General features: G+C 46.7%; 1 protein-coding gene across 1 annotated transcript in view; it reads right to left on the bottom strand.

Annotated features, from left to right (window-relative positions):
- LOC147669025 (leukocyte immunoglobulin-like receptor subfamily A member 6) overlaps positions 1-25649 on the bottom strand; it is a gene marked incomplete at its 3' end in the record, with an annotated part of 372299 nt that overhangs the window by 190347 nt on the left and 156303 nt on the right. The window contains exon 3 of the mRNA XM_086948274.1: positions 19884-19922. Coding sequence (XP_086804400.1) covers positions 19884-19922 — 39 coding nt within the window. The remainder of the gene's footprint in view (positions 1-19883; positions 19923-25649) is intronic.

Consider the following 25649-nt stretch of genomic DNA (forward strand, 5'->3'; position numbering starts at 1 on the left):
AGAATGGAAGCAGTCAGCTGGATGAGCAGGAGTGAAGTATTTCCTTTTTCAGTGCCCCTCGAGTAGACTGGTGCCACGAGACACTGTAAGTGGGGAGACCCGACCTTGGAGACATTCTTTATGTTGGGCTTTACCCCAAATATTGTCTACTGGGGAGTGGTGGGGGTTCTGGATGCCCCAAGTGCATATTGTTGAGACTGAGATTGTGACGCTCCCACACTAAGCACAAGGAGGGTTGCTATGATCTAATGTTTGAGGGGCACGAACAGAAGTCCTCCTTATTGCTGCACTCAGCTACGTAGCAGTGGAGGGAGGTATATATATATATAAGTGAAGGGGAAGCCGCCAGCGCTGCCTTGACCGCACAAAGGCCTAAAACTCTTACACTTTTACTGATGCATAATATACGACACAACGCGGGGCTGGAGAGGTTGGACTAGTACACAGTGCACCCGCACGATACACAAGTTGCATGGTAACCTTGGCCCCCGCGTGCAATGCACCCTTACGGCCTCCAAGAGGTTGTGATGTTTGGGACTTGGGATAGGGGGGCGGGTAGCGGGATATTCTGCACGGCCAGGTTGGGGGCGGTCTGCTGTGGGTGGGGGGTGTAGGGGCTACTGAGTTGGGGCCGGGAGGAGGGGGGAGGGGAGGGAATGGTCTGTTTTTTGTGCATACAATTCAACGCAAACACACACAGTGTCCAACATCTCAGGAAGTTCAGGATAGAATGCAATGGCGAGTACGGCTGAATCAGGAACGGCTCAATGACTACCTGAAGGTGAGGAAAGTACTGAGCTACCTACAGCATCAGCACGTTGACTTAGCACTCCTTCAGGAGACCCACCTACCATTAACGAGCAGAATGCTACAGAGTAAGGGGATGGAGGGCAACATCACTGTGTCGGGCTTCACATCTCATGCCAGAGGCATGCTAACCTGGGTAAACCTGAGGTCGAAACTCACACAGGCGCTCTTGAGGGCAGACGAGGAGGGCGGTATTGTTATATCACGATGCACAGGCCTGGGTATGGATTTAGTGATAGTTAATGTTTATGGTCCTAACTTTGATTACCCAGATTTTTACCAGTCATTGGCAACAAAAGTTTGTGAGTACACTGCTGCACGCTTCCTGTGGGGCGGAGATTGTAACTTAATTCTGGACCCGGCCCTTGACAGATCCTCTGGCCCCCCACGCAGGCCGGCCGCTGCTCCGATAGCCCTGCAGGGTGTGCTCACTAGCTTGGACCTGGAGGATGTGTGGAGGTTCAGACATGCAGAGCAGGGAGGGTACACCCATTATTCTGCCTATTACGACACCTATTACGACACCCACACTAGAATAGATTACTGGCTTGCGTCCTCCTTCATGTTGGGTCAGATACAGGACTGTAAGGCTCTTCCACGCATGTTGTCGGACCACTCACCAGTACCACTGGTGCTTGGTACCCCCAAGAAACACATCCCTCCATTTATGTGGCGATTCCCGCCCTACTCCCTTTTAGACCCACTGTTTAGGGGTGAGTTGGCGGAAGCGATAGATGTCTACTTCGAGGCCAACATTGGCTCTGTTGATGACTTCCAGGTGGTGTGGGAGGCCTTCAAGGTTTACATACGGGGCATAGCGATGACCAAGCATTCGGGGGTCCTCCGGTCCATTAGGCAGTGGGTGACGGACTTGGAGCGACCGTTGGCACAGTTAAAGCAGCAACGACAAAGACACGTAGACGCTGCATTAGACGAAGAGCTTAAGTTACTCCTGACATAATACCACGAGGAAGCGGATAGGGAAGTCAAGCATATGGGAAAGCATGCGACGGCGCGAGCATACAGAAAGGGAGAGAGGCCTGGCTCGGTCCTTGCGAGGGTATTGAAGGGGAGAAGAGGGAGACAACAAGTGACAGAGATAAGAACCAGGGAGGATGTTGTCCTTACAGACGAGCTGGAGATTGCCCAGACGTTCAGTGCTTTTTACACTGACTTGTATTCATACAAGGGCGTAGATCTTGACGAGGAAATTCTTGAATACTTGGACCACATTGAGCTACCCACACTTACCAACACACATCGGGAGTTCCTGATGCTCCCAATAGAAAAGGACGAAATTGCTGAAGCTCTCACGGGCATGCTTTCGGGCAGTGCCCCCGGGGCAGATGGCCTCACAGTGGGTTTTTACAAGGCGTTTCAGGACAAGCTACTTCCACACCTATTGACGCTGTTTGCTGACATCTGCGTAATAATAATAATAAAGGAGTTTGTAAAGCGCCTGGTGACGCCATCCCGGCTTATCCCCGCGCTGTGGAGAGAGTGGCACGAGAGAGGGCGAAATTAAAGGGTATACAGGTAGGTTTTTAAAAGTTTCCTAAAAATTGTTTCTGTTCCAGCTAGTCTGATGTTCATACGGAGGGAATTCCAGTTTTTTGCCGCCAACACACGAAAGGATCGTCCTCCCATCCTGGCCTTCCTTATGCGAGGAATTTTGAGGAGTCCAGTTCCCATAGAGCGGAGTGCTCTATTAGGCTCATAGGGTATGGCTAGGTCCTTGAGGTATTCAGGGGCTTTCATGGAGTTAATCCTGTAGCATATGAGCAGTGCTTTGAAGAGGATCCTTTTTTTTATAGGGAGCCAATGGAGAGCATCCAAGGTGGGTTTAGAAGGAGCTCTTTTGGGTAGCCTAAGGACTAACCGTGCTGCCGTATTTTGTAGGACTTGTAGCTTTTTCATATTTTTTTCTGTTGTCCCTAGAAGTAGCACATTTCCGTAATCAATACGGGAGATGACTAGTGCTTGGGTCAGGGTGCGTCTGGCCTCTAGAGGAAGGAGGTCCAGAGTTCGATTTAAGGTTTTTAGCACCCCAAAGCACTTCCCTACTACTTTGTGGACGTGGCTGTCAAAGGAGAGTTTGGGATCAACCCAGACCCCCAAATTTTCTCGGCCACTTTGGCAAGATAAGGAAGGAGGGAAATAGGTTGCAGATTTTCTAATGTATCCTGACTGATATTAGGTTTCTTTTTAATGGGCAATACTATAGCTTTTTTCCAATCCTCCGGAAGGCAAGCCGAGGAAAAAGATACTTCAATGACATGCCTGAAGTAAGGTTCCAATACTTGTAGGCTAGTGGTTAGAACTTTTGGAGGGGCTGGGTCACGGGGGGAGCCCGATTTAACGCTTTTGCAAATGTTTATAAGCGTTTCCATGGGAGGTACCGAAAAGTGTTGGAGGCACTGCTCCATAGGATCAGTTACTGAGATTTCCTTAAAGTCGTGACCGGAGGTCAGGTGTCCAGAGAAGGTAGCATAAATAGTGGTGATTTTCCCGGAAAAATACTGCGCTATTTTATTACAAGTTTCCACCGAATCATTGCAGGATTGGTTATCATTGGTAAGCACCGAAATTTCTTTTCTTTGAAAATTTTGAAAAGCTCTTTAGAGGAGTTCTCAGCCTCCCCAATGCGGATTTTATAGTGAAGGGCTTTCGAGGAGCGGATTTTTTTATTATATTGTTTTTGTGCATTGACAGAAATTGGTGCGCCATTCACGTTCTAATTTCTTGTATGCAGATTTAGTAGCCTGAAGTTCAGGCGTATACCACGGGCTTGATTTCCTCGCAATGTTGGGGTTTTTCATTTTCCGAATAGGAGCGGTGCTGTCTAGAGCCTTTAAGATGTGGTTCTGCAAGTGACTGTAGGCAGTTTCACAGTCTGTGTCTCCCAAGGGACCTCCTATTGCGAGTAGCTTGTTAAAAGTCTCAAGGGAAAAATGTTTCCAGTTACGTCGCAGGTATTGGTGATTACAGGCTGGTTTAGGATCAGATTCAGATAGCTGAATGACAAATGGAATAATAAGGTGATCAGTCCAGGGGACCGGAATGGGGGAAGTGGCTTGTACTCCGGAACCATTCATAAAGATAGGGTCTAAGAGGTGGCCCAGTCTGTGAGTGGGATCATTGTTTATAAGGTCGAGCTGTAGAGAAAGAAGTTGAGACCTAATGTCCTTAGCCTCTGTATCGAGGGGATCATCAAAGTGAACGTTCATATCACCAAGCACCATCAGTCTGCTTTTCCTTATTGCTAGGTGTGCTGTGGCTTCTATCAGGCTGGTTGTGAAATCATACAGTCTACCAGGAGGTCTGTATACAAGAATGCCTGACAGGGAAAGTTGAGGTCCGATGACTATGGTGAAAGAGCCTGCTTCACAATGGTCAATAGTAATGGGGGATAGGGAGCAGACTATGGGAGATCTAATGGCTATAGCAGTTCCTCCTCCCCTACCATCCTTCCTGTCTATTCTAGAAAGGGAGTAGCCAGGAGGCATAGCCTCTATAATGTCCGGGTCTGAAAATTCACCTAACCAAGTCTCAGTTGAGAACAGGATATCAAATCCTTCATCCTCGAGTAAATGGTATATTTGAATGCTGTGTTTGCTAAGTGAGCGGCAGTTAATTAGTCCAGCCTTAATCTGCCTAATGATAGGAGCCTTAGTAGGTGACTGAATCGGCGTAAATGTGCACGAAGGGCAGCTATGCAGGGAAAGTGCCTCCATAGCGTGTTTGCATGGAAGGGGGACATCGGGACATAGATCTAGCAATGACTGCCTGTCATATCGCAGCGGTAAAGAATGGGGGAGACAAGGAGTCCTAGCCCCGCGCCCCGTCCGGCCGCGGACGGGCGCAGACGGGCTGGACTTTGGCTCGACTTCGGCGCGCTTCCGGCGCGCTTCCGGCGCGCCCCCTGCACGCGTCCGCTGCGCGAGGGCAGAATGCCTCATTCCATGAGAGAGGCGCTCTTGGTGACTATTCTAAAGCCTGGAAAGGCGCATGACGACTGTAGCTAGTACAGTCCCCTCTCTCTGATAAATGTCGACACCAAAATATTCGCAAAGGTATTGGCTAACCGACTAGCGCTCCTAGCACTGCTGCTGGTCGCACCGGGCTTTATCATCAGCAGAAACTTGACGTACAACATTTGCATGGTCCTTGGCACCAAGCAGCACATACAGCAAGATTGGGAGGCAATCGCGGTATTCCTTGACATGGAAAAGGCCTTCGACTCTGTGGAGTGGCCTTTTATGCGCCGGGCGCTGCGGTGAATGGGTCTGGGTCAGCCGTTCCTTCAAATGATTGGCTCTCTATATTTTCAACCTAGGGCCAGATTGCGACTCAGCAACTTGGTCACGGACTCCTTCCCCATCTGCAGGGGGACTCGTCAGGGGTGCTCGCTGTCCCCCCTGGTAGCAGAACCATTGGCGTGCGCGTTGTGAGAATACCATTGCAATGAGGGAATAGGCTTCCCCATGTACAGGATTGTAGTCTCAATGTATGCCGACAATACTTTGCTGTATGTCCGCGACCCGGAACATAACTTATCTTCGATGCTAAGAGAGGTGGTGCGCTTCGGTGTTCTCTCTGGTCTGAAAGTGAATTGGGCAAAGTCTCTGGCCTGCACCCTTACTCTGGACACCCGGAGATTTGACATGGAGTACCCACTGCAGTGGACCAAAACCCAATCAGGTACCTGGGAATCCGGCTCCATACCGACTCTGAGATCCTGTTCAGTGAAAACTATGGGGTAGCCTTCAGTAAACTCGAGGACGACGTGGAGGCCTGATGCAGACTTCCGCTTTCGCTCCTTGGTCGCATATCTATTATGAAAATGGTAGTGCTGCCAAGATTCCTGTTCCTGTTTGCCACCATCCCGATGGTACTGCCTAAGATTTTCTTTCAGAGGCTGACGCAACTCATGGTCAAATTGGCATGGGCGGCAAACAACCCCGAGTGAAGTGGTCACTTCTCACACTGCCATACAGCATGGGCGGCCTTGGTGCCCCAGACTTGCAGCTTTATTATAGTGTGGCCCAGTGGCCCACTTGCACACTTGGATTCCTGGTGATATACGTATTCCCCATGTTCGCATGGAAAGCGAATTTGTCGATGCGCTCTCGCTCCCGGCGACTGTCTTCAGGACAGCAGACCGCAGGACGGGGATCTTGGACTCCATTGCAGCCAAAAATCATGCTTTGCACAGCCTCCTGCAGCGCTGGGGTGGGGCGCTACTATACTTGACGAGGAAATTCTTGAATACTTGGACCACATTGAGCTACCCACACTTACCAACACACATCGGGAGTTCCTGATGCTACCAATAGAAAAGGACGAAATTGCTGAAGCTCTCACGGGCATGCTTTCAGGCAGTGCCCCCGGGGCAGATGGCCTCACAGTGGGTTTTTACAAGGCGTTTCAGGACAAGCTACTTCCACACCTATTGACGCTGTTTGCTGACATCTGCGTAATAATAATAATAAAGGAGTTTGTAAAGCGCCTGGTGACGCCATCCCGGCGTATCCCCGCGCTGTGGAGAGAGTGGCACGAGAGAGGGCGAAATTAAAGGGTATACAGGTAGGTTTTTAAAAGTTTCCTAAAAATTGTTTCTGTTCCAGCTAGTCTGATGTTCATAGGGAGGGAATTCCAGTTTTTTGCCGCCAACACACGAAAGGATCGTCCTCCCATCCTGGCCTTCCTTATGCGAGGAAATTTGAGGAGTCCAGTTCCCATAGAGCGGAGTGCTCTATTAGGCTCATAGGGTATGGCTAGGTCCTTGAGGTATTCAGGGGCTTTCATGGAGTTAATCCTGTAGCATATGAGCAGTGCTTTGAAGAGGATCCTTTTTTTTATAGGGAGCCAATGGAGAGCATCCAAGGTGGGTTTAGAAGGAGCTCTTTTGGGTAGCCTAAGGACTAACCGTGCTGCCGAATTTTGTAGGACTTGTAGCTTTTTCATATTTTTTTCTGTTGTCCCTAGAAGTAGCACATTTCCGTAATCAATACGGGAGATGACTAGTGCTTGGGTCAGGGTGCGTCTGGCCTCTAGAGGAAGGAGGTCCAGAGTTCGATTTAAGGTTTTTAGCACCCCAAAGCACTTCCCTACTACTTTGTGGACGTGGCTGTCAAAGGAGAGTTTGGGATCAACCCAGACCCCCAAATTCTTGGCTTCCTTGCCGGGGGTAGGTAAAGGTCCCAGACAGAGAGGCCACCAATCCTGAGTCCAGCTGGTATCGCTACCACCTATCACCAGAACCTCAGTTTTGGAGCCATTGAGTTTCAGGCAGTGTTCGTTCATCCAACCTGCCAGCTCCTGCATGCAGCTTTTGAAGTTGGTTGCAGCTAAGGTAGGGGCTTGGGATAGCGAGATAAGCAGTTGGGTATCGTCGGCGTAGGATACTAATTTTATGCCGTACGATTGTACCACATCTGCCAGTGGGGCCATATAAAGATTGAACAGGGTGGGGCTCAGGGCGGAGCCCTGAGGCACCCCCTGTTCAAGAGCAATGCTGTATGAGAGGAATGTACCTCTTTGGACCTGAAAGCTACGGCCTAAAAGGAAAGCTTTAAGCCAGCCTAGTGCTGTCTTGATGACCCCCGCTTTGTTTAGACACTGTAGCAAGATGGAGTGTGCTACAGTGTCAAACGCAGCACTGAGGTCCAGCATGATGAGTGCCATAGTGTGACCCTCGTCAGCTCCTGCCCGAAGAGTTTCAGTCGCTCTTAGGAGGGCTGTCTCCGTAGAGTAGTTCGTTCTGAAACCAGATTGGGATCCATGCAGGGAATTATTGGATTCTAAGTGGGCCATAAGTTGCTTGTTTGCAATTTTCTCGGCCACTTTGGCAAGATAAGGAAGGAGGGAAATAGGTCGCAGATTTTCTAATGTATCCTGACTGATATTAGGTTTCTTTTTAATGGGCAATACTATAGCTTTTTTCCAATCCTCCGGAAGGCAAGCCGAGGAAAAGGATACTTCAATGACATGCCTGAAGTAAGGTTCCAATACTCGTAGGCTAGTGGTTAGAACTTTTGGAGGGGCTGGGTCACGGGGGGAGCCCGATTTAACGCTTTTGCAAATGTTTATAAGCGTTTCCATGGGAGGTACCGAAAAGTGTAGGAGGCACTGCTCCATAGGATCAGTTACTGAGATTTCCTTAAAGTCGTGACCGGAGGTCAGTTGTCCAGAGAAGGTAGCATAAATAGTGGTGATTTTCCCGGAAAAATACTGCGCTATTTTATTACAAGTTTCCACCGAATCATTGCAGGATTGGTTATCATTGGTAAGCACCGAAATTTCTTTGAAAATTTTGAAAAGCTCTTTAGAGGAGTTCTCAGCCTCCCCAATGCGGATTTTATAGTGAAGGGCTTTCGAGGAGCGGATTTTTTTATTATATTGTTTTTGTGCATTTTTGTACTGTGTTTTAATAATAGGACAGAAATTGGTGCGCCATTCACGTTCTAATTTCTTGCATGCAGATTTAGTAGCCTGAAGTTCAGGCGTATACCACGGGCTTGATTTCCTCGCAATGTTGGGGTTTTTCATTTTCCGAATAGGAGCGGTGCTGTCTAGAGCCTTTAAGATGTGGTTCTGCAAGTGACTGTAGGCAGTTTCACAGTCTGTGTCTCCCAAGGGACCTCCTATTGCGAGTAGCTTGTTAAAAGTCTCAAGGGAAACATTTTTCCAGTTACGTCGCAGGTATTGGTGATTACAGGCTGGTTTAGGATCAGATTCAGATAGCTGAATGACAAATGGAATAATAAGGTGATCAGTCCAGGGGACCGGAATGGGGGAAGTGGCTTGTACTCCGGAACCATTCATAAAGATAGGGTCTAAGAGGTGGCCCAGTCTGTGAGTGGGATCATTGTTTATAAGGTCGAGCTGTAGAGAAAGAAGTTGAGACCTAATGTCCTTAGCCTCTGTATCGAGGGGATCATCAAAGTGAACGTTCATATCACCAAGCACCATCAGTCTGCTTTTCCTTATTGCTAGGTGTGCTGTGGCTTCTATCAGGCTGGTTGTGAAATCATACAGTCTACCAGGAGGTCTGTATACAAGAATGCCTGACAGGGAAAGTTGAGGTCCGATGACTATGGTGAAAGAGCCTGCTTCACAATGGTCAATAGTAATGGGGGATAGGGAGCAGACTATGGGAGATCTAATGGCTATAGCAGTTCCTCCTCCCCTACCATCCTTCCTGTCTATTCTAGAAAGGGAGTAGCCAGGAGGCATAGCCTCTATAATGTCCGGGTCTGAAAATTCACCTAACCAAGTCTCAGTTAAGAACAGGATATCAAATCCTTCATCCTCGAGTAAATGGTATATTTGAATGCTGTGTTTGCTAAGTGAGCGGCAGTTAATTAGTCCAGCCTTAATCTGCCTAATGATAGGAGCCTTAGTAGGTGACTGAATCGGCGTAAATGTGCACGAAGGGCAGCTATGCAGGGAAAGCGCCTCCATAGCGTGTTTGCATGGAAGGGGGACATCGGGACATAGATCTAGCAATGACTGCCTGTCATATCGCAGCGGTAAAGAATGGGGGAGACAAGGAGTCCTAGCCCCGCGCCCCGTCCGGCCGCGGACGGGCGCAGACGGGCTGGACTTTGGCTCGACTTCGGCGCGCTTCCGGCGCGCCCACTGCACGCGTCCGCTGCGCGAGGGCAGAATGCCTCATTCCATGAGAGAGGCGCTCTTGGTGACTATTCTAAAGCCTGGAAAGGCGCATGACGACTGTAGCTAGTACAGGCCCCTCTCTCTGATAAATGTCGACACCAAAATATTCGCAAAGGTATTGGCTAACCGACTAGCGCTCCTAGCACTGCTGCTGGTCGCACCGGGCTTTATCATCAGCAGAAACTTGACGTACAACATTTGCATGGTCCTTGGCACCAAGCAGCACATACAGCAAGATCGGGAGGCAATCGCGGTATTCCTTGACATGGAAAAGGCCTTCGACTCTGTGGAGTGGCCTTTTATGCACCGGGCGCTGCGGCGAATGGGTCTGGGTCAGCCGTTCCTTCAAATGATTGGCTCTCTATATTTTCAACCTAGGGCCAGATTGCGACTCAGCAACTTGGTCACGGACTCCTTCCCCATCTGCAGGGGCACTCGTCAGGGGTGCTCGCTGTCCCCCCTGGTAGCAGAACCATTGGCGTGCCCGTTGTGAGAATACCATTGCAATGAGGGAATAGGCTTCCCCATGTACAGGATTGTAGTCTCAATGTATGCCGACAATACTTTGCTGTATGTCCGCGACCCGGAACATAACTTATCTTCGATGCTAAGAGAGGTGGTGCGCTTCGGTGTTCTCTCTGGTCTGAAAGTGAATTGGGCAAAGTCTCTGGCCTGCACCCTTACTCTGGACACCCGGAGATTTGACATGGAGTACCCACTGCAGTGGACCAAAACCCAATCAGGTACCTGGGAATCCGGCTCCATACTGACTCTAAGATCCTGTTCAGTGAAAACTATGGGGTAGCCTTCAGTAAACTCGAGGACGACGTGGAGGCCTGATGCAGACTTCCGCTTTCGCTCCTTGGTCGCATATCTATTATGAAAATGGTAGTGCTGCCAAGATTCCTGTTCCTGTTTGCCACCATCCCGATGGTGCTGCCTAAGATTTTCTTTCAGAGGCTGACGCAACTCATGGTCAAATTGGCATGGGCGGCAAACAACCCCGAGTGAAGTGGTCACTTCTCACACTGCCATACAGCATGGGCGGCCTTGGTGCCCCAGACTTGCAGCTTTATTATAGTGTGGCCCAGCGGCCCACTTGCACACTTGGATTCCTGGTGATATACGTATTCCCCATGTTCGCATGGAAAGCGAATTTGTCGATCCGCTCTCGCTCCCGGCGACTGTCTTCAGGACAGCAGACCGCAGGACGGAGATCTTGGACTCCATTGCAGCCAAAAATCATGCTTTGCACAGCCTCCTGCAGCGCTGGGGTGGGGCGCTACTATACTCGACTAGCATGCCAGTGGAATGGGCTCCGTGGTTATCCCCCATTGAGAAGAAGGGGGTGGTGCAAGCCCTGCACAAGCTTAACATAAAACTCGCTGGGGACCTATTCCAGGATGAGAATGTTAAGACCTGGGATCAGGTGACGGAGAACGGAGAGGTTGTCTCCTTACTGCTGCGCTTTCAGTTTCACAGAGTGCGCAGTGCCCTCACGGGACTGCTGGGTGATGATCTGGCTGAACCGCCGGAAGTCCCTGAACTCACATACGTAATAAAGACTGAGACACCCCGCAAATTATTGACCAATCTATATAAACTTGCGATGACACACAGAGAGCAACAGTTCATGATGGCTCGGTTGGCCTGGCAAAGGGACCTTCAGGTTACAGTAGACGATGATATGTGGCGCTATTGCTGTGTCAACACTAAGCGGATATCTTTAAATGGCAGACACAGACTGATCCACTTTAAATTTCTTAACAGAGTGTATTACACTCCAGAAAGGCTGCATAGGTACGGTCTCTGCGACACGGCGGAATGCGAAAGGTGCCATGCGGCGCAGGCGGATTTCCTCCACCTCGCTTGGCTGTGCCCGAGTGTGAGAGCATACTGGGATGACATCTTTGCTGAGATTAGTAAGATAGTGGAGGTTGAACTGGCCCCCGACCCAGCGCTGGCATTTCTAGGACACTCTAGGAAATTGCCAGTGGCTGTCCGTCGATTAGTAGACATGGGGATGCCTATGGCTAGGCGGGTGGTCGCACTTTGCTGGATGTGAGGCCCAATACCCACTTCAAAGCGCTGGGCCCACGACATGCTATACTGCTGCAGACAGTCGGAACACTATAGTGAGCTGCTGCCCCCCCACGAGCCGCACAAATTTTTTTTGGGGGTTGTATAAGGCATATATCAGCTGTAGAGCCGAAACAGAAGCCCCAGAGGAGGGCTGCGGGCCATGGTGGAATCCCCGGTCACCTCAAGTGACTCAGAACTGTTGGGTGGGGGGACTCCGATAGCACCTCGCAATGAGATCGTCCCATCTCCCCTCTCCCTACGTGAGTTGCCTACAGGGGGTGTCCTTGGAATCCTAGTCAGACACCGCACTAGGAGCATATGGGGTTTGCTGTGATTACTTTTGGAGTGGGGCCGTAGGATGGTGTGTCTAGCGCAGGGAAGTCCTTCATGTGGGGGGTTGGGGGGAAATGACATAGGCAGATTGTTTCTTTCTGAATAGATTATCGTTTGATCCGGAATTGTCCCCCGCCTGCCCTGAATCGGGTTTTTGGCTGAACAGCTGTGTAGTCTCCAGCGGGAAGTACTGGTAATTGCGGACTTGAATTGATGCGCTGTGTGTGTTCTGTTTGGGGGGAGGGGGAATAATTGACTGTAATGCTACTTGTATGTGAAAACTCAATAAACACATTTAAAAAATAAAAATAAAAAAAATAATTATGCTATGAATTTAATTCTCTACTTAGTAAAAGAGCTGAGGTCCAAATTTCAAATGCTAAGGCCAGATTTAGTTTTAACGCCAACAGATCTGGAAAGCTATTAGCTAATTATTTGTGCATTAAAAAAGATAAAACTCAAATTAACTCCATCCACAGTCCCAATGGTAACATTGCTCTTTCTCATAATATTATTGTTATGAATTTTTGAATTTATATTCTACATTATATAATAAAGCCGACTTTCAGGATGAGTCTTTAATTGATTCCTTTTTAACCTCATGTAAGCTACCCAAGATTTCACAAACAGATAAAACTGGTTTAGATACTCCTATTACAAAAGATGAAATAATCTCAGCTATAAAGTCCCTTAAAAAGAATAAATCTCCGGGTCCTGATGGGATTCCAGCTGAATTCTACAAAGAATTTCAGTCACACCTATTACCTTTTTTATACAAACTTTTTATGTTTTTTGGCTCCACTGGCAATACTTCTGGATCATTTGCAGAAGCTTTATTTATAGTACTTCCGAAACCAGATAAAGATCCCACTCTTGTGCCTAACTATTTTCCTATATCTTTAATTAATCAAGATTGCAAATTATATGCTAAAATACTTGCTTCTAGACTAGCCCCTATATTACATTCTATCATACATTCTGACCAATCTGGGTTTATGAAGAATAGATATCCTGCTAACAATACTAGAACTCTACTACATATTATTGAACAGAGCTCTACCCTTTCCTTACCCTCTGGAATTTTAGCTTTCGATGCTGAAAAGGCATTTGATAAGATTCATTGGCAATTTTTATTTTCTACATTATCATCCTTTAATTTTGGAGTTAATTTTATTCGCATGATTTCAGCTTTATATTCATCCCCTGGGCCCGTCTGTTTATTAACGGTCAAATATCGAATCAATTCTCACTTTTTAGAGGCACAAGACAAGGATGTCCACTTTCTCCTCTATTATTTTTGATTGGCATTGAACCTTTTCTTATTTCTATAAGAAATTGTGATATTATTAAAGGGATCAATATTAATGATGTTATGGTAAAATCCCTTGCTTATGCGGATGATGTGTTTTATTTATAAGTGATCCATTAGCTTCCTTCCCACCCTTCATGGATATTATAGAGAATTATTCTAAAGTTTCTGGTTACACTTTAAATACTAATAAAACAGATTTTTTCCCTTAAATCTCTATTGCACTCCTGACATGCTTCCCATGTGTAAAATTGTTTGGCAAAAAAATAAGGTAAAATATCTTGGAATCTTATTTTCTTCCTCTTTAAAATCAACAATAAATTTAAAATGTGATTTTCTTTTAAATTATATGAAAAACAAGACATCAAAATAGGCGTCACTACATCTTACATGGTGGGGCAGAATGGATTCCATAAAAATGACTATTGCTCCCAAAATCTTTACACTCTTGCCATGATTCCTACACAATTTCCATTAAAGTTTTACAAAGATGTTGATACATTTTTGTCAAAGTTTTTATGGAACAATAAGCCTTCTCGTATTAGTTGCAAACAATTAAAAGTACCTAAGCATAATGGAGGTTTTGGTATTCCAGATTTCTTTTTGTATCATAAAGCTTTTATTTTAAAACAATGTTCATTATGGTTTAACCATTCTCATTTAATTATTCCCCCTGCATGGTTATGCATTGAGAGGTCAATAATTTCTCTGTTTCCTTTACCTACGTTGGTATCCATGTCTAATGAAGCCTCAGTTTTTCAACAATCAGCTATTATTAAATCCACTAAAATGCTATTTAATGATCTTGATTTAATTGTTCTTGTTCCCATGAATCATACTGATTAACTATCTCTCTGGCATAGTAGCGTTATCAAATTGAATAGAAATATTAGATATTGGTATTCATGGATAAAAGCTAGTATTTTCTATCTTAAAGATGATTATTTCAATAATACATTTATTTCTTTTCAATCGTTACAGACACAATTTTGGTTTATGTACATCAGATTTTATTAAATACCAATGTTTATGTAATTCAATCTTAGATTCCTTTCCCAATGATGTCCCCTCTAATGTTAAAGCTGATTTACCAACTTACATTCAAACGATCTCTCTTTCATCTCATGGAGTTTCTATTTTATATAATAAAGTATCTGATACTTTAGGTAGAAATTTACAAATGATTTCAACTTTTTGGAATAATGAACTTTCACTTTCTTTATCTATTGATATATGGAGGGACATTTAGCTAAATAGCATATCTGGTTGGTTACCTGTTTAGATATACCAAATAAATTCTTCTATCTTATACAACCGGTTATGGACTCCTTCAAGCTCATATAAGGCAAAACCTCTTCCCTCTGCAGAATGTTGGCATTGTAAATTATCTACTGGGTAATTACAACATATGCTTTTTGATTGTCCTTTAATTGGTAAATTTTGGTCTGAAGTTTGGGACGTTATAAAAAAGATTTTCAATATCCACATTGAAGTCTCTTATCAATTAATAATATGTAAATCCTCTATTATTTCATTGAATTTACAAGGGTTGGAATGTAAACTTTTTAAATTTCTGATATCAGCTGCTTTAAAGTCCATTACATTTTGTTGGAAAAATGTATCTCCATTATATGTTCATGCTTGGTGGTCGTGCGTTATTTTTACCAGAAGAGGTGCTCAATTATCCATGAATGGGATTTATCATAACTCAATTTCTTATCAGTCTTTTTGGTCACCAGTGGATTTATATTTATCATCTTAAAGTTGTATTTCTTCTGTTAATTTTGTTTTTATCTCAAAATGTTTCTTCTTATGATATAATTATAGTAGCTCTGTATATGTATGATGATTAATCATATTGTATTCCCCCTCCTCCCTTCCCTTCCTTCTTTTTTGTTCACATCAATGTATATTATATATTTACCTACTGTGCTTTTATTCTAGGAGAGTGTTCTATATTTACTATATAGGTGTAATTGCCAAATGATGCTATTTTTTGTAATGTCGTCAGTAGTTGTTCATATCTATAAAACTTCAATAAAATATTTTGAACTCAAAAAACAATTTTCTAACCTGCGGATGGCCTCATTAAAATCACTCAAATCATCTTCACCCTCAACAGAAACACCTTTTGGTAATGTCTTAAATATTTCCTGGCCTTATGAGGTTAGACAATGAAGCAGCATGAATTGTTTCTTTCAACTGGCATTTAATCTCTGCTTCTATTGCTATTACACAACAAGGACATTCCTCTTTTGATCTTTTTCACAGGATAGGTAGATCCGCTTAGCGATGGGAAAATCTTTAGTGGTGGTTCACATTTCATTGCAAATAAATGCAGCATATTTTGTACCAAAGCAAAACAAAATAATGCCTAGCAGTAGAGGAAAATATAGAGCAATACAACACACCTAAATATTAAAGATAGCCGAAGACAATATGAGTTCACCAGGAAAGACTGATGAACACAAATACATATAGCCTTACAAAATAGATATAGTAATTATGCAATAATGTATATAACATGTGATGGAAGTGTCGGAAGATGTGCAGGGTGAATAAATATCTTAATTGAAAATGATGATCATAATGGTATTATCAATGATAAATATAGTGGGGTTCAGAAAACCCTGTTGTGGAAACCATTCCCAAAGAGAAAGTCTCCAACCTGACATGCATGAGGAGTATCCTCAACTCTTCATTGATGTTACAAGAGAAAGCGTTTCTGAAGGTACTCTACATGAAAGTATTATGGAAGATACTGGTTCATGTGATCAAATACCATGCTGGATGAAGGAACCCATCTTGTAATTATACAGGAGTGTGTTTTGGTATTTCTTTGCAAAAGGGTAAGATGTGTTACATCATTAAGTGATAAGATACATTCAACATTCTTATGTTAATTTCTTTACTTTTTCTTCACTTGACTTCCCTATCTATTTCATTGTCACCATTAAAACACTGACATTTCAACATTATAAGTGGCTCTTCGGTGACTGTTTGAAAGGATGTGAATGCCTGTGGATGATACGCTAATATTATAATTTAAATTGAAGGTGTTTAATCATCTCTACAAGTCAATCTTCTGCTTCAATAAGTTTATGCCAACAAGTATCTCTATAAATCATATTACAAACATATATTCATCAAAAATAGTCAATTGATTAAACACATTACTGTTAACTACTAAGGCCCGGATTGCAAGTTGGCAGTGCAACAGAGGGACGACTTCCACATTGCCAAACCCTTGTGAGAACCGCCTACCATATAATTACTTTTTTAGTCACTGGCTGGCGCTTCTTTTAGCGTTCCCATGACGGTGCCTATAAAATAAGCACAGCATGGGAATGTACAAGAAAGTTCCAGCACGGCATGGACTGAAAAACCTGTGCCATGCTGGAATGTCTGTGCATGCACACAGGAGGGCACAAGCTTTGCTGCCTTGGTGCTTCCACAGGGAGTGAGGCACAAGGGGGCTCCTTCGTTTCCTCTCCTCTGGTGTTTTCATCATGGTGGAACCGCCATGAAAACTAGCATAGAGGAAACTTTTAACATGCTTAGCGTTCTCGCTAAGCATATTGCAGCCTCTGTATTGCCATGTTACTGCCAGAGAAAAGTGGTTCCCTGGCTGTTTTTACAGTGGGTGGCAAGAACACTAAGGTCATAATGTGGCAGTCGTAAGACCACCACCGCCACCCCGCTACAAGTCTGGCTGTCCTAGGACCACCAGACTCGAAATTAGGACCCTGGTAGGCAAAGGAAAGAATGCTAACAGATTTTACTGACTTCAAATCCACTTCTATCCTGAGCCTGTGTTAGCTCCTAAATGGGGTCCTGATCTCAGTAAATGTAAGAAATTATATAATTAGTTGAGGCGGATGCATACCCTTATAAAACAACAACCACGAACCTTGTCAGGGTGAACTAGAAAAGTCACTACATTAAGCTGTGATTAATCCTCTGGTAGCTCAGCACAAAAATTGTCAGGCTTTACTTAGAGCCTCTGTGTTAAATATTTATGCAGCACACAAACAGTAATAAAGTACAAACCCAACAGAAGAAAAATCCCACATACCTTTAGGAAAATAAACTGAAATGTAATAAATAAAATGACACCAACACACATTAAACCCAAATAGTAGAAACAGACTTGCAAATTGTTAAAGGTTAAAGTGAAAAATAGCAGCAAAAAGAACTAAGCACACACCGCAGTAATCTGGCAGTGGGAGACCAGGGAAAGTCCAACGTTAATGCGCTGTCCACTGTATGACCACCAAAGCTGTGGTGCTGTCACCCACCAGATTAGGAGTTCAATCCTGTCATTGTGGGTGGTCCTGCGGCAGTCTGACAGCGGTGGTCTGTTAGAGCTGAATATGCACTGCTTCTGTCAGAGCACCGACTGCACCTTCCTGCATGATGTGACATATATGCCACGCTGTGCAGGAAATTAGTGTGCAAATCTAGGGGGGCAGAACATGTGCCCTCCCATATGCACCTCCAGGTCCAGGATCAGCAGGGGGCCCCATTATGGGGCCACTTAGCTGCCTCACTGCCACCCTTTTCATGACGGGCTCATTGCCATGAAAATGGCGTGTGCAGCAACTCAAAATATGCTCGCAGTGACGCACCAGCACCGGCAGCATGTTAATATACCTGACAACTACACCGAAGAACTCAAGATCCCCGTGGAAGTGGCAGTCCAGTGGTGGCCAACTGCCACATTCCAATTGCAGCATTTGGTACCGCAGTGTGGCGGTGGTCGGATTGCAACCTTGAGTACCACGGTCCTGTGGACCGTAGTACTCGTAATCACGCCTTTAGCCAAATTTTCAAGGAAACATTCCTGCCAAGGTAAAGTTCAGTGGGGCACGGCAGCAGGTGCTGTCTGAGGAAGAGGTTTAATCATAGGGAAGCCGGTGAATTAAGTTATGGCAAAGATTTCTGAATTGGGACTTTGTCACTTTATTAGAAGTAAAAAGTATCCAGTGCAACAAAGCTGCAGACTGTATCATTGAGGGCACAAGGCTTGATCCCTATTCTGGGAGGACCTGTTGAGAAGGATTTGTTGTTGTGGAGGAGAATGTAGCTGGAGCTACTGCTAAGCCAATGGACCATGCACCTTGGGTGGATCAACTGGCAGGTAGGTATGTCTCCTGGTATGTCTCCTGTCAGTTCTCAGACCACTTTTTAGTGAAAACTTGTTTAAGTCCCAGGTTTTAAGGTTAGGATGGAAATACGCTTTCAACTCCACTTCCAATGGTCCAGAACTGGTTGTGCCCCACTTTGGGGGGTCAGGATTCACTCCAGGCAGAGTCCAGGTACTGGTTTCAATGGTTCTGGAGCATAATACGTCCCTGTTCTGCAGAACAGGAGGTCTGGTAACTAGCCCTTGGAGTCACTCTAGTAGTTCTGGAGTAAGCAACAGGGCCGACCTTAAGCAGAAGGGCAGTCATCTGAGGGTACATGGCAGGCTTCAACCAGTGGGGTAGCTTCTGGTAGCTGCAGGGCAGTTCTCTGAAATACAAAGCAGTCCTTTTGAGTGTCCTCCACAGATCCAGAAGGGAACTGAAGAAGTGTTCTGAGAGTCCAATATGTATACCTATGCCGGACTTTGACATGGGGAAAACAAACTTCTATGCTTCCCCCACACTGGTTCTAGAAAGTTCCTTGCCACCCCCTGCCAGGCTCCAAGAAGTCTAGAGTGACAAAAGAATGGTGTCAAGTCCATTAGTGAGTGTGCTGGAGACATCACTTTGAAATCTATGTGTGGGCAGATATCAGCTCTGCCTCACCCATCCTGGCAGGATTGCCCATCCTGGTACCCACTGAACCCCATTACGCACAAAGGCCACCTACCAATCTATTCACAATCATGTGACCCACATGCAGAGTGCAGACATCAAATAGTTAGGACAAGAAAACGCCTACTTTCTAGAAGGGCCATTTTTAGAATTGGGAGAATCTTACTATTAAAGGGGATTTGAAATCATGATTCTTTTGAGACTAAACGTGACTTTTCTACCTGTTTCAAAACAAAGATTAGCACACATTACATGCAAAAAGGAAACCCGGTGTTATCCAATAGGAGAGGTAGGCCAGACAGCAGTGAATAACACATTTAGGAGTTTTTTTTACCACCAGGACTGGCAGGACAGGCTTGGCAAAAGGTTTATTTTGTCAAGTAGAATTGTCAGTTAAAAACTGAACACAGGCTGTACAGGCTAACCTGAGAAATCTTTTAAAGGCCTACTTAAGTGGTCCGTACAATAAATGTTGAAGGCCCACTTGTATCATTTAATTTACAGGCCGTGGGTACATGCAGTACCATTTTACTAGGGACCTATAAGGAAAGTAAATGTGCAGATTGGGTGTAAGCCAATTTTACCATATTTCTGTACAGGTTATAAGCACTTTATTACTGGTTAGCAGTTGGAAAGTGCCAACAAGAACTGGTTCAGAAAACAGGAGAAGAGAAAACAAAACATTTGGGGATGACCCAGTAGAGAGAGCCTAGTCCAACAATGGGTCTCAATAGATGCAAGTAATACGGATTGTGGAGAAAAGTAAAGCATACTTCATCCCTTTGTTATGGCTATTACCATTCAGTTTGCACCATTTATGTGGTTCAAGATATTTAATAATCATTAGTTAAATACTAAAATTATATACTCACTCTGCAATGACACCAAGTTCCATCTGTCCAGAAAGAAACCTAAAAATAAAGTAGCATATTATTAGTGCAATGTGTTCCATGTAGAATGTTATTGCTAAATTCTATATTTCACGTACTTAAAGCTTAACTTTGGCAAGTTGTTTTGCTAGTCCTCTCTCTGAGCCAGAAGCCAGTGAGATTAATTTTTGCTCCATTAGAAATAGTTTTGGTAGGCTTTCCCCAGTCACCTCTATCACAACCCACCCTTCATATATTAGAAATCCTGGTAAGAGACAGACTATTTTTCTGCCATTATTGAGAGTTAGAGTTCACATCTTCCGTGAAGGTCCTTAAATCCTCTCGGATGTTTTTGCTCAATTTGCAGAGAAAAAAAGGAATCATGTGATGGGGTTACACTGTTGAGAGGACGCACTAGTAATTTGAGGCGTGAACTTTGTTTCAATAGTCAACCTTCATCCTTTCCACACAACAGTACCACATTAATACATTAGGCAAATAGGATATACCAATCAACTATTAGGAAAAGTATCAAAGGTACTCAACATTACATCCAAAGAATGTCAGACTTCTCCTACTTTGCGCAACCTGGTGTTTTTCAAAAATCCTATGAAGCAAGAGTTTGATATTGTTACCTCCCATTTATTTGTTCATGCTTTACTCCCGTATTTAAAATAATCATCTGTCTCACAATTAATTTATCATCATTATCAATTGCCAGAAGCATACAGATTGACCAATCATGCCTTGGTACAACATTGGAGGTATGCCAGCTAAAATGTTTTAATAGGTTGACTGTTGGCACAAAAACAGAAAGCAGAGTTGAAAAAAAATTACCATATCTCTAATTCAATTTAGGACACCAAACGCTCTTGTTACCTGGCTGCTGTCGGAGGAGGATACATTGTGCAGGCTGCCCTCTATCCCTCTGCTGAGGGATACCACCGCTACCCGCCACAACTCGCAGCACCCGCTCCGCGGGTGCCGCTTCGCGGTTAGCTGTGAGGGGCTGACGCTGCTTGGGTTCCAGTGCTGCAGCGGGAGGAAGATTCCAGGAGCCTCAGAGGTGGTGTGTGAGCAGGGACTCTCTAGACCAGGAGTCCCTGCGCTGACCAGGTGTTCTTGGCCGCGCCCCCTAGGAGACACGCCCCCGCTCATCCAAGACTAAAAAGCGGGACCACCCGGCCTCGGCGGGACACCAAACGCTCTTGTTACCTGGCTGCTGTCGGAGGAGGATACATCGTGCAGGCTGCCCTCTATCTCTCTGCTGAGGGATACCACCGCAACCCGCCACAACTTACAGCACCCGCTCCACGGGTGCCACTTCGCGGTTAGCTGTGAGGGGCTGACGCTGCTTGGGTTCCAGTGCTGCTGTGCGGGAGGAAGATTCCAGGAGCCTCAGAGGTGGTGCATGAGCAGAGACTCTCTAGACCAGGAGTCCCTGCGCTGACCAGGTGTTCTTGGCCGCGCCCCCTGGGAGACACGCCCCCACTCGTCCAAGACTAAAAAGCGGGACCACCCGGCCCTCGGCGGGACACCAAACGCTTTTGTTACCTGGCTGCTGTCGGAGGAGGATACATCGTGCAGGCTGCCCTCTATCCCTCTGCTGAGGGATAACACCGCTACCCGCCACAACTCGCAGCACCCGCTCCGCGGGTGCCGCTTCACGGTTAGCTGTGAGGGGCTGACGCTGCTTGGGTTCCAGTGCTGCTGTGCGGGAGGAAGATTCCAGGAGCCTCAGAGGTGGTGGGTGAACAGGGACTCTCTAGACCAGGAGTCCCTGCGCTGACCAGGTGTTCTTGGCCGCGCCCCCTGGGAGACACGCCCCGCTCGTCCAAGACTAAAAAGCGGGACCACCCGGCTCTCGGCGGGACACCAAACGCTCTTGTTACCTGGCTGCTGTCGGAGGAGGATACATCATGCAGGCTGCCCTCTATCCCTCTGCTGAGGGATACCACCGCTACCCGCCACAATTCGCAGCACCAGCTCCGCGGGTGCCGCTTCGCGGTTAGCTGTGAGGGGCTGACGCTGCTTGGGTTCCAGTGCTGCTGTGCGGGAGGAAGATTCCAGGAGCCACAGAGGTGGTGCGTGAGCAGGGACTCTCTAGACCAGGAGTCCCTGCACTGACCAGGTGTTCTTGGCCGCGCCCCCTGGGAGACACGCCCCCCGCTCACAATACCCACTATGTAACGGCGAAGCCCGGGCAAAGGGCGGGCAGTCTGTGGCAGTCAGGGGCTTGAAGGTACTTGATCACCGGCTGAGGAAGCACCTACTATCATGTCCACTCGGTCGGGGAAAAGTCTTAGGGGTGGGGGGGAAGGAGTTGCGGGGAGTGCAATGATAGGAACAATGGACAAATTCATAACCAGAGTAGCCGCAGTTATAGAGAAGGAGATAGTGATGACGGAACGCCGCCTATCTCAGGACTACTTACTGGCCAGACGCTCCTCTCTTGGTTCTACGGCACAGGCCTTGACTCCCACCACTGTGCCGGACCCTTCCCCTCTCCTTTTTGACACGTCCGAGCAGCCACGGATGTCAGCTATAAGAGCAAGCATTGATAGGCTGGAGAGCTTGGTAGTACAATCGCCATCTCCTGGCAACAGTCCTGTGGTCTTGGGCCCCTGTACCCTTGATTCACCTTGCCCTGATATTGGTCAGGTCCCGCATCAATTACACCAAGATCTTCCCCAGGCTCTGTCTCTGCTGTGCTTGGCCCAAACCAGAAAAAAAGGAAATGGGCTGTGAGCACGCGGAAAGGCAGCCACACCACACTGTATAAATGCCCCAGGAAGCAAGTGGCAAGGGGCTTGGGCACTAAATCAGGCAATGGTTCATCTTTAACGAACCCCGACAGGGTAGGAGGGAATCTCTCTCTAAGAATGGCATCAGAGGCCGTGCAGGTAAACTCCAATTCCCCAGACAAACCAGCAGCTTCGCAGGTCTCTGCTTCCTTTAAGCAAATCGAGGACCTGATCAAAACCTTACTAGTCCCGCTCATTGACTATGTTAAGGGCCTGGGGGATAGGCTAGATAAATTTGAGCAGTCCACCCTTGACAATTTTTTCTCACTTAAAACGCTCATCAAACTCCAGTCTAGAGCCAGTGAGGATAACATGGGTGGGATTAGGGGAAATCGGGCACCCGCAGATTTAGTGCAGGCCCCATCACGGTCAACGTCTGTACCTACTGTTGTTGCATGCAAGGACCTGACCGTTACTCCTGAGGTTCTTATTACGGCTAAACCGGGATCTACCATTCATACTGCCCAGGTCCATGTAAGATCCCCCAAGACCTCTAAAGCTCCGAATAAGAAACAAGGCCATGCTAAGTTGCCAGCAGGTGGGGACTCGGCTAAGCCTAGGCGACCGGTTCAGGGAATAGACCATGGCAAGGGAGTTGGGCCGGCTCCCTCGGCCAAACCTACCACGAGTCATCTAGGAGCCGGTCCTCCAGCAGATATAACTCCGAAAGCAACTTCTAAGAGCCCCCCAGTAAATCTCCCCCCTGAGTGCCACCCATATGTTGCTGTTCTTGTCAATGTCCCTCCCCTGTAGGATGTTCAGTTTGAAAACCACCAGGCCCTAAAAAACAAAACTCTGCATTGGTTAAAAACAAACAAACCGTTACCTAGGGGTCTGGAGGGGCTGATTCTTGGAGTGCGCAGGGTAGGTTGGGTAGGACAGGGCAGGAAACGACTGGAAGGAGATTGTGTGGTAGTCAATTTTAAAGACGACAGAGTAGCACACACAATCTGCAACCAGAATCAGTACGTGGGTGGTCCTGGCATTGGCGTGGTGGACTTGACTTATTTTTACCCGCGGCCCTCCATGAATTACATCGGGCCAGTATTTGGGGAAACACGCTATAGCACTAGTGATTGTCCACGGTATCCGGTGGCACCCCAGTTCTACCCCCAGGCAGCCTGGCCAGGATCGAACTGGGGTAAAACGGGGTATTGACTTGAAGATGTCTGTGGGCTGGTCTCGGGGGTTCTCAAATTGGGAGGGGCTCCCCATTCTACCGAAAGGCTGACCAGCTTGCCTTCCCCAACAGAAAACTCTATAGCACCAATTGCCAGCCGGGAACTTGAGGGGGGGGGGGCAGGTTATAAAAGGAGGGGGTAGCAGTCTTTTCGTCCCGCTCGGGGTTGTTGCCGACTGTGATGTCGTGTCCAGTCACGTCCCAGCTGTAACGGATCCAGTTTTTAGGGTTTTCAGCTGGAACGTGGCTGGAATTGCCAGAAAGCTGGCCTTGCCCGACTGGAATGTTCTTGTGGAAGAGTATTTCATCTGTATCTTCCAGGAGACGTGGAGTAGGGAGCCCACCCATAAGGCAGGATACTCTTCCTACTCTACTCCAGCTGTCTATCGAGAATCAGGGAGGGGACGCCCTTCGGGTGACCTCCTCGTCTGGGTGGCTACTTCTTTAAATTGTAGAGTAGAGGTCCACCAGACCAACAGCCCTGATCTCCTCAATATCACCCTAAAAGATGCCCGGGGTCGTGACATTCTGAATATCTACAACATCTATGCATGTGGCACAAAGGGTGGTAGACAGTCGCCCACAATCGCTCTCTTGGAGGGCCTATTAAGGACATCCCCATATAAGTCATGCACCCTGGTTGCTGGCGATCTAAACTGTACGTTCGAGCCTTTGGCCTCGGACGACATTTTGGATCTGGAGGAGGAGGATCAAAGGAGGGGGATCCCGGCCTTAGAGCTAAACCCTATTAAGAGGTGGACTGAAGTGGCACTTCAGATCAACACCCTTAATGTGGAGTTTGATCTGAGGGCCCTCAATGGGAGGTCATGCTCGGATAAGGTGGGTGCCCATACTTACAATAGGCCCGATCACACGTCAAGAATTGATTATATCTTGCTTGACGTGTGTTTATGGAAATCGGTGAGGGACATGGTAATTATTCCGTCCGTTGAGAGCGATCACAACTTGCTCTCTCTTACTCTGATTCCCTGGTGGTCAGATAGCATAGGGGGCCCCTTATCTTGTATCACTGCCAATCCTGGTGATATATCTGTTTCGCATTGTGGCAGGCGGCTGAAGTGGCCAAAGCTCAAGCTCTCCTCAGAGAAGGTTGAAGCAATAACGCTACTCCTGGCTGCAGCCCAACGTAATTTGACCACTTCCAAGGGCGGCCCAGCGGAGGTGTCCGGGAAGTTCTTCGATCTGATCGCGGCCATAAGCAATTTGTTCATTGCACCAACTAGGCAAAAGGGGGCTAAGACAAGGCCATTGAGAAGACAGGGCTGGTACACCCATAATTGCAGGGTGAGGAAGAAAATGTTGGTGGAGGCAGTTAAGTCAAAATCCCAAACTAGGATCAGGGAGGCCAGGAAGTTCTACTCCCAGAGTCTACAAACAGCAAAAAAAGAATGGGAGGAAAAGTTCTGGGCGGACCTTCTGGCTGCTAGCCAAGGGAAGGATGCTAGGGGTTTCTGGAACCTGGTGGGATCTAGTAACCGACCCGATGACACACTGAGGACTTGTACCATCCCGTCCCAGACCTGGTTCAACCATTTTGGGGCCTTATACTCCCCGGTAGAAGGGCCACTTAATGAGCCAGTTTCACCACCCATCTTGGCAAGGGATAGTGTCCTTGATTCCTTTACCGTCCGGGAGGTAGTAAATGTAATCAAGTCCGTGGTACCCCTGAAAGCAGCGGGCCCTGACGGGCTTCCAGGGGACTTACTCCGAGCCTATCCGACTGAATGGGGCATCTTGGTCTCCGCCCTTCTGAATGCCATCTTG

This window comes from Lissotriton vulgaris, unplaced genomic scaffold, assembly GCF_964263255.1.
Source record: "Lissotriton vulgaris unplaced genomic scaffold, aLisVul1.2 SCAFFOLD_2174, whole genome shotgun sequence".
NCBI classification, from domain to species: Eukaryota; Metazoa; Chordata; class Amphibia; order Caudata; family Salamandridae; genus Lissotriton; species Lissotriton vulgaris.